We start from the raw sequence: 9767 nt of genomic DNA on the forward strand, positions 1-9767 counted from the left end.
TTTTATAATTGGAATTATTACATCGAACTATGTGTGAAAGTAGAAAAAAACGAACTAAAATCAATTTGAATTAAACTGTGAATTTGGGGGAGCAATCAAGTAAAAGATATATATACAGTATCTAAATGGTCAATATTACATTTTTTACATTTGCTATTTGTTGTTGTTAAATTAGAAGAAAATCGACCTTTCCATATAAAAATAATGAATTAATTGATGTCAAAAAATCAATTCAACCTTTCAATATAGAAATATAATTTAATAATTTAATTATTTTATTCCACCGGGATGGCCCGGTTGGTGTTCAATATTCAATATTCATTATTCAATATTCAATATTCAATATTCAATATTCGAATGTCACTGATCTACTTCCTCGAACTCATGACCTCATGCTGAACTCTCACCTCGTCATCCCCCTGACAGCTGTCGTTCTCCCGAGCCCAACCCGAAATGGAACCGTTCGGTTTCCCCGTGGACCAGAACGTCCGGGAGAGCCAAGCGGTTCCCGACGACTACAGGAACTCCAGCTACACCAAAGGACACCTCAACCCCAGCATGCACATGAGGAGCTTGGACAACCGGATGGCCACCTTCACCCTGACCAACATCGTCCCGCAGAAGGCCGGATCTAACGCCGGACCCTGGAACATCCTGGAGAAACAAATGCTGCGCAGGTTCAAGGATTACTGTGAAGGCGCCATGTACGTGATCACAGGAGTCTTGCCTTACGCGTCCCAGGAGAAGAAGATCAAGAACAGGGTGTCCGTCCCCGAGTACCTCTGGTCCGCCTACTGCTGTCCCGCCTACAAGTCCAACATTCCCATGTCGGAGCGCCATCTTTTCCCGACGTACGCCGCGCTGGGAAGAAACGACCCCGACAGCGGAGACGAGCTGGTGTCGGTGAACCCGACGGGCAAGAGGTCGACGCGTCAGTACAGCGTGAGGCAGATGCCGGTGACGGAGCTCCAAGACATACTCGCTCAACGGCTGACCGGACCCGTCTCTCTGTTCGAGGGTCAGTGTCTCTAGATCCACAACTGTGGGCGGAACCGATGTACAACTCGTCCTTTAGCGCCGATCTGTCTCTGAATCAGAGTGTCTCATGGGTCGTTTATTCGCCACTTCAAGTCAAACAAAATACAAGCTTTACGATCGCGATAGGACACACTTTCTCCCGGCGACTGTACAGGTGAAAAGCCTCGGGCAGAAAAGGTCCCGATCTGTAGAAAGATCACTATATTTAAGACAAATTTCTGGTCCAGGAGGTCGTCCCTTTCCGGCCAAAGGTTCTTTTAAGTTCCCTGTGTCACGATCCCCCGTAGAGAGACATCCTGATTTGTTTTCTTATCTAATCATTCAACTGTTCTCGGGTGGGGGTTATCTTCTCTTCCGTCTTTTAGCCCCCCTTTCCCGGGTGTGTCTTGCTTTGTTCTTTGATCTACGATTTAAGGTGTGATTTGCAGATAAACAGAAGTTTTAAATAACCGGTGTCATAACTCTAATTCTGATCCAAGCTTGCCTCGAACCAGTGAATCAGTCTGAGTGGAATGTTGATTGTGAATGTGTAGTCAAACGTTTAAGCTCTTAGATGAAGCGAGTAATTTATACTTTATATTTTGATTATCTTTTAGCATTAATTTAAGTATGGTATATACATATAGTGTATAATAATTTTAATCTAACAGTTTCATGAAATATAATGAACGTAACGTGGCCCACGAGTAAATTAAATTGCTTGCTCAGTAGTCATTTGGTCATAATCACAGTTAGACCAACACTATACAGGCATGTTGTATTATTATTTTATTATTTTATACAAACAACTCTCTAAAAGAACGTCTTAATTTGTGCCTGTCTTTACGAGGAGTTGTCAGTCTTTCTGATGGTATTTTTCAAGGATGTTTTTCACCTTCAGCTTCTTTTTCCATAAGGGTTTTATCTTTCAATCTATCTTTCTTTGCTGACATTAGAAGGTGAGAAGATTAATATTGGTGTCACATTGTCAGATAAAAACTTTTTAAATTGTTGTTCTGGAGCTTGAAGAAGTTTTTGAAGTAAAAAAAAACATATAATGAAATCACTGAAATAAATCAATTTCAATTTCATCTGGTTTATTGATACTTTTTTTTTTTTTTAATACAAAGTTTCCCCACATTTTTCAACAGGTTATTTGAGTCAATATTTGGAAACACCCTTCCCAGGGATCCGTGACTCAAAATTAGACAGAAACTACTGTGACAGCAGCACTCGTCAGGATGTCTCCGGGGAACATGGCTTCCATGCTCTTCCTGCTGGCCTGCTCCATCGCCCAGACCCTCGGGGAGCTGGACCAGAACTTCCACAGATGTTCTCACTTCTTCCACAAGGGTTCGCCTCCCGAGGGTCTGACGGGGGCAGGACTGCAGCCCATATGTCAGCGCTACAAGAACCAGTACCACTTCGCCAGCTTGTACGACCGGACCCGCCACACACCCTTGTTCTCCGCCTACGTGATCGGAGCCGCCGACGGACGGCGACCCAAATCCACCTGGATGAAGGAGCCGCAGGTAAACGTCTCTTATTTTCAAAGAAATTGCTTTTAATACTTCAAATGAATTTTTATCTCCATAGATTTATATGTTATTGAAATATATTTACATTTTATAAACTGAGTTAAAAACTTCTGTTTTATTTAATTATACATTTATATTTTTTCTCAAGGATAAAGATAAGATAACGCTAGTGTATTAGCATAAGATAACGTAGCTATAATAAAGTACTCTTTATAAAACTTGTAGCCTGCAACTTAATGTACTTTCTAAATACATATTTATTTTCATAATTAATTTTATGTTTATGTAATATCAGTACTCTTTTGGTATTGTCTGGTGACAATATTTTAAAACTGATTTAAAAGGCTACAAATTGAAAATATTGAAAGGCGCCGCCCACGCAGCTGCTGTTTACAACAGCTCCCTCTTTCTACCTACTTTTTATCACACTTTTTCCATTTTTCTGGCGTCTTTTTAATTTTTTCTTTAGAATGGTCGGATCTTGTTGCCGTTGTGCACAAAACGAGACCACTTTTACAACTGTTGCCTTCGGTTTTCTACTACTTTCGTCACTTTTTGGAACTCCGTCGGCAGACACGCTCAGCGGGTCTATTGTTTACACCAGGGATCAGCTGTTGGGGTTGCGCAACACCGCTCTCTCTCTCAGCGCGGAATGGACGATTCCCGTGGAAATCAAGAGAAAAAGACGCGGATGCAGAGCAGGTCGGATGAAACAAGAGAAGAAGCGTAGGTTCCGTCCCTTTATTCCATCGATCATCATGGGAAATGTACGTTCGATCGTGAATAAAACGGACGAGCTTGCTGCGCTGACCCGGCATCAGAGAGACTTCCGGGAGAGCAGCCTTCTATGTTTCACGGAGACCTGGCTGACGGAGAAGACCCCGGACTCTGTTGTTTCCCTGGAGGGGTTCAAGATGGTGCGTGCGGACCGGGACATGGACGGAAAGAGGAGAGGAGGAGGAGTGGCGGTGTTTATGAATGAGAGATGGAGAGATCCCGCGCATGTCTCCATTAAAAAACAAGTGTGCACTAAGGACATAGAGTTTGTTGCGGTGGGCATCCGCCCGTATTACATCCCGAGGGACTTCTCACATGTGATTGTGTTCACTGTTTACATTCCTCCCTCTGCGGACGCAGCCGCAGCGAGCGAGAGGCTGAGCGCCTCAGTGTCGGACCTGCAGCTCAAACACCCGAACTCTCTCTTGCTCATTAACGGGGATTTCAACCATGCCTCACTTTCCTCCATTCTTCCCACCTTCACACAATACGTGAAGTGCCACACCCGGGAGGACAAGACTCCCCTCGGCCGCTCTGATCACAACCTGATACGTCTGCGACCTGAATACACTCCCATGGTGAGGAGACAGCCTGCACAGAAAAGAACTGTTAAGATGTGGAATGATGAAGCCAAGGAGAGGCTGAGAGACTGCTTTGAGTCTACGGACTGGAGCGTGTTCTCTCATGGTGATGACATCGACACCTTCAATGACCATTCCACGGATTACATAAAGTTCTGTGAGGGCAACGTCATGCCGACCCGCAAGGTGCGGTGCTTTGCCAACACCAAGCCATGGGTGACCCCTCAACTTCAAGTTCTGCTGAACAAGAAGAAGAGGGTGTTTGCTTCAGGGAGCAGAGAGGAGCTTAAGGAGGTCCAGCGTGAACTCAAGAAGGCGATCAGGATGGCCAAGGACGAATACAAGGGGAAACTGGAGGAGCAACTGGCGCAGGGCAACACAAGGGATGTGTGGAAAGGCCTGAAGAACATCTCAGGTCATGGCCAGAGTGGAGCCAGAGCCACAGCAGGGGGAGACCAAAGGTGGGCCACTGAACTTAACCAGTATTTCAACCGGTTTGATCAGTTCGCCTACAGGCCAAAGATGGGGGTGGACGACGCCGTCATCTACCTGCAGCACCGGGCACTGACTCATCTGGAAGCCGCCGGTAGCACTGTGAGAGTCATGTTTTTTGACTTCTCAAGTGCTTTCAACACCATCCAGCCGGCGCTGCTAAGGAAGAAGATGGAGGACGCAGGAGTTGGGACACAGCTGGCAGCATGGACGATGGACTACCTCACCAACAGGCCGCAGTATGTGAGGCTGCAGGACTGCAGGTCTGAGGTGACCATCTGCAGCACCGGGGTGCCTCAAGGGACAGTGCTGTCACCTTTCCTTTTTTCCCTCTACACGGCGGACTTTACCTATGACTCCAGCAGCTGTCACCTCCAGAAGTTTTCCGACGACTCGGCCATTGTGGGCTGGCTGTCTGGGGGGGCGAGCTGGAGTACAGGTCAGTCATCAAGGACTTTGTTGACTGGTGTGAGAGCAACTACCTTTGCTTAAACACCGGTAAGACAAGGGAGATGGTGATTGACTTCAGGAAAAAGTCCCCACCACATCAACCGGTGAGCATCCAGGGCTCGGACATTGAGCTGGTGGACAGCTTCAAATACCTGGGTGTTCACCTCAACAATAAACTGAACTGGTCCACACACATCAACGCCGTGTACAAGAAGGGCCGAAGTCGCCTCCACCTCCTGGGGAGACTGAGGTCCTTCGGAGTGTGCAGACCACTTTTAAGGACCTTTTATGACTCCGTGGTAGCCTCTGCTATCCACTACGCTGTGGTCTGCCGGGGAGCAGGCAGCACGGACCGGGACAGGAAGAGACTGAACAGGCTGGTCACGAGGGCCGGCTCTGTCCTGGGCCGCTCGCTGGACTCGGTGGAGGAGGTGGGAGAGAGGAGGACACTCTCCAGACTATCCTCCATCAGGGACAACGCTCTCCACCCACTGCACCTGACCGTGGAGGAGCAGCTCCTTCAGTGGCAGGCTCAGGCACCCCCAGTGTAGGACGGAGCGTTATAGAAGGTCCTTCATCCCAACTGGTGTCAGGATATTTAACTCTCTACTTTAAATATCCTGATGCTAATCCGTAGTGTGTTTTTCTTCTCGTGTGCTTTTTATTTTATTTTTTTCCGTTTTTATTTCTATTTTATTTTATTTTTATTCTATTTTATTTTGTTAATAGTGTCAAATTTCTAATTTTGTAAATAATTTGTATATTCTTAAGATCGTTTTTATTTTGTATTATCTCTTTATTATTTCTTTTTTCCTTGCACTTTATTATTATTATTATTTTTTTTCTTTTCAACTGCGCTGTTGTGAAAGTGTGTTTCCCCTCTGGGGATGAATAAAGCTTTTCTATTCTATTCCATTCTATTTTACCTTTTGTGTTATCTCAGCCCGGTTTTCGGGCCTTCGGGTCACCTTGACCCGGATATAATATAAGGTAAAGGTAAATATAATGAAATTGGAATATCAATTGTTTTTTTAATATTCATTTATTTAAATGCTTTATTAAATTTAAATCAATATAATAAAATTATTAAATTCAATTATAGAAATAATATAATAATAACAAAATAAAAAACATTTTTTCACCATTATACCAACCTTTTTATAATTATTTATTTTAAATACGAATTAAAAATTGTTTAATTAAAAATTACTATTTTTTACAATTGGAATTATTACATCGAACTATGTGTGAAAGTAGAAAAAACAAACTCAAATCAATTTGAATTAAACTGTGAATTTGGGAGATCAATAAAGTAAAAGATATATATACAGTATCTAAATAGTCAATATTACATTTTTTACATTTACTGTTTGTTGTTGTTAAATTATTTAAAGAAGAAAATCGACCTTTCCATATAAAAATAATGAATTAATTGATGTCAAAAACCAATTCAACCTTTCAATATAAAAATATAATTGAATAATTTAATTATTTTATTCCACCGGGATGGCCCGGTTGGTGTTCAATATTCAATATTGATTATTCAATATTCCGATGACACTGATATACTTCCTCGAACTCATGACCTCATGCTGAACTTTCACCTCGTCATCCCCCCGACAGCTGTCGTTCTCCCGAGCCCAACCCGAAATGGAACCGTTCGGTTTCCCCGTGGACCAGAACGTCCGGGAGAGCCAAGCGGTTCCCGACGACTACAGGAACTCCAGCTACACCAAAGGACACCTCAACCCCAGCATGCACATGAGGAGCTTGGACAACCGGATGGCCACCTTCACCCTGACCAACATCGTCCCGCAGAAGGCCGGATCTAACGCCGGACCCTGGAACATCCTGGAGAAACAAATGCTGCGCAGCTTCAAGGATTACTGTGAAGGCGCCATGTACGTGATCACGGGAGTCTTGCCTTACGCGTCCCAGGAGAAGAAGATCAAGAACAGGGTGTCCGTCCCCGAGTACCTCTGGTCCGCCTACTGCTGTCCCGCCTACAAGTCCAACATTCCCAAGTTCGAGCGGCGCCTTTTCCCGACGTACGCCGCGCTGGGAAGAAACGACCCCGACAGCGGAGACGAGCTGGTGTCGGTGAACCCGACGGGCAAGAGGTCGACGCGTCAGTACAGCGTGAGGCAGATGCCGGTGACGGAGCTCCAAGACATACTCGCTCAACGGCTGACCGGACCCGTCTCTCTGTTCGAGGGTCAGTGTCTCTAGATCCACAACTGTGGGCGGAACCGATGGACAACTCGTCCTCTAGCGCCGATCTGTCTCTGAATGTCTTTGCGTGAGTCGTTGCCACGAGAGGGAAGTGACACAAACCATGACATACGTTAGCATCTTTAGCTTCATTAGCTTCTGTAGCTTCTTTAGCTTCGAGCTACATGGATGGATGTGGCACGTGTTGTTGAATATGAAAGGAAATTCTTATTTGATCAACAAAAAAAAACGCCTTTTAAATTGCATTTTCTTCCGAATGTCAGTTTTGTTTTCATTTTGAATAAAATGATTTATAATACTTTACAATTGAATGTTTGTTTGCTTGTCTCCTTAGTTCCGCATGTTATTGAAATATATTTCAATGTTATAAACTGAGTTGAAAATGTCTGTTATATATATATATATATATATATACTTATTAACTATATATAAAAATATATAAACATATATATTTATACATTTTTTTCTCAAGGATTGACAATAGATAAGAGCATGCTACTGTATTAGCATAAGCTAACGTAGCCAAGATAAGCTAGCAGAGCTACCATATGCTAGCATTATGTTTAGCTATTAAGATTACTGCGATTCTAGCTTCTTGTATATAGTTTCTAAAAATTATAATATGTCATTAAAGACCTGTATTTTAGCTAATACAGGTCGAAAGTTTAGGGTTAGATAGGAGTGTGTGTTTGTAAGTGACACGAAATTTATCCTGACACACAGGCAACAAAACGATACATTGCGATACTGTAGTAACAAGGACATATTTGTAGTATTGTCGAGTACTTGGTGTTGCAGAATTTACAGACCACACGTCTCTTGACGAAGTCATAAATGCTCTCAAGTGTTTTCAAACCAAAATATATCCAAACATCAGCATTGAAAGCTGCTAGAGTCGACTGTATCCTCTCGTCCTCAGTCACCACCAGGATCTTGCACTGTTTTTTAATGTTTCTACATTAATGGCTGCTGCCATCTAGAGGCCGGAAGTTAAATTGCATGAAATATTGGAAGAAAATAGAATTTGATACACAATTTATTGAAATATATAAGCAAAAGAAAAAAGTATATATTTATCTCGATACAGTGCAGTTGTATATCAATACAGTATCGTCAAAACATATTTAAATGTATCAATATTTTCTTGAACCCCTAGTGTGACCTTTTGTGGGAGGAAACTCGAGCACCACGAGAAACTGTCATTTCTCCTTAAATATTAAGCTTTTTTTAAGCCGTTTATATAAGATAAACTTCAGTGAACGGTTCATTTCATGAGCTGATGTTTATTAGCTTATCTTAACAAAAACACAAATGTACAAAATATCCAGCCGTCGTTCGTGTCGCTAAAAGACAGCAGCAGCAGAATAACCACGAAAACAAAAAGTCATATCATTCGATACCATAAATAAGAACAAATGTTAAACATTCGTTAGATTGTCAATTGAATTCTTTCCATATGTTACAAAAGTCCCTACTTTAGATATGTTTTAAAAAGTTCCTTAAAGTCTTCAGGATCAAGTGCCAAAGAGTGTGTCCTGGGAAGAGGTTCCTAGAAGCACTGGTGGGCCTTCATCTGCTCCACGTCGCTGCAGGTGACGCCGCAGTTGGAGCAGGTGAGCGTCACCTTCTCGCTGTTGTGGATGAGCTGGTGCCTCTTCAGGTACTCCACTCTGCTGAAGCGCTTCCCGCAGGCGTCGCAGCCGTACGGACGCTCGCCCGTGTGGATCCTCTGGTGGCGCTCCAGGTTCCCCAGGCGGCTGAAGCTGCGCCCGCACTGTGGGCACGTGTGCGGGCGCTCGCCCGAGTGCACCAGGTGGTAGTATTATAGCTAGTATTATAGCTAGTATTATAGTTATTATTCATGGATTTGTGAATATGTATCAATTGTCACTTAAAGTTAAGACAATAAAAATGCCATAAAAGAATAAACCTCTAATAATTTGGAGAAATTCAACCCCTAGTTTAATAGTCATAGTTTTTATTTTAATATTTATATAAAGGAAATAATTCACCATTTTGTATATTTCTGATTTATATGTACTACTTTCGTCAGTTCATATATTATTTTTGTACAATAAACGAAAAAGTTGTTAAATAAGGGTTAAAATCTTTTTTAATTACTAAAAAAAACCACAAATTATATATAAATATATGACAATTCTTTAACTATACTATGCAATATTTAAGTTTTACGCTAACACAAAATAAAATGGATTTTATTAAAATCGTTTGTTTGTCTTTGTGTAAACAAACCTTTTGTCAGTTAAAATCATTATCCCATTGAAACATATAAAATGTAATTAACTTGTAGAGTCGCTCTTGCATAGATATTAACAGTAAAATATATATTACTATACAAAATATGTGTTTACAAGCGTGATTTTAAAGTCATCAGGTGTATCAGAATCTGGAAAACTTTTCTTGTTTGTGTAAACACAGATTAAATCAAATCACAGATAAAATAAATTAAATTAAGAGTGCGAGAGTGCAGTTAACTTTAGAATATCACAATATATTATCATATCGTGAAGTCATGATACTTCATGATACGACAGTATCACAATGTGTTATTAAGTGTCATGATATGGTGATATCATACTATCACGGTGTACTTTATGATATTATAGTATCATTAAGTATTATGATGTTACCATATCCCTGAGACCCTGTATAGACTACC

At 42.0% G+C, this 9767-nt stretch overlaps 2 protein-coding genes across 2 annotated transcripts; both read left to right on the plus strand.

Moving 5' to 3' along the window:
- The first annotated feature begins 429 nt into the window (after positions 1–429).
- LOC148072316 (endonuclease domain-containing 1 protein-like) lies at positions 430–1051 on the plus strand. The gene has a single exon (XM_087799254.1). It carries the CDS (start codon positions 454–456, stop codon positions 1030–1032), a length of 579 nt encoding a protein of 192 aa, XP_087655380.1. The 5' UTR covers positions 430–453; the 3' UTR covers positions 1033–1051.
- Positions 1052–2262: 1211 nt separating this feature from the next.
- LOC148072317 (endonuclease domain-containing 1 protein-like) lies at positions 2263–7393 on the plus strand. The gene is made up of 2 exons (XM_087799479.1): positions 2263–2549; positions 6479–7393. Exons 1-2 carry the CDS (start codon positions 2274–2276, stop codon positions 7082–7084), a joined length of 882 nt encoding a protein of 293 aa, XP_087655605.1. The 5' UTR covers positions 2263–2273; the 3' UTR covers positions 7085–7393.
- The last annotated feature ends 2374 nt before the right edge of the window (positions 7394–9767 follow it).

The sequence above is a fragment of the Callionymus lyra genome, chromosome 9, assembly GCF_982586985.1.
Source record: "Callionymus lyra chromosome 9, fCalLyr1.hap1.1, whole genome shotgun sequence".
NCBI lineage: Eukaryota > Metazoa > Chordata > Actinopteri > Syngnathiformes > Callionymidae > Callionymus > Callionymus lyra.

What these genes read in the sequence shown, in the direction of transcription:
- LOC148072316 (XM_087799254.1), top strand. Translation starts at nt 454, where the DNA reads ATGGAACCGTTCGGTTTCCCCGTGGACCAGAACGTCCGGGAGAGCCAA.
- LOC148072317 (XM_087799479.1), top strand. Translation starts at nt 2,274, where the DNA reads ATGGCTTCCATGCTCTTCCTGCTGGCCTGCTCCATCGCCCAGACCCTC. An exon ending in CCTGGATGAAGGAGCCGCAG is followed by an intron (nt 2,550 to 6,478) that starts GTAAACGTCTCT and finishes TCCCCCCGACAG; the next exon opens with CTGTCGTTCTCCCGAGCCCA.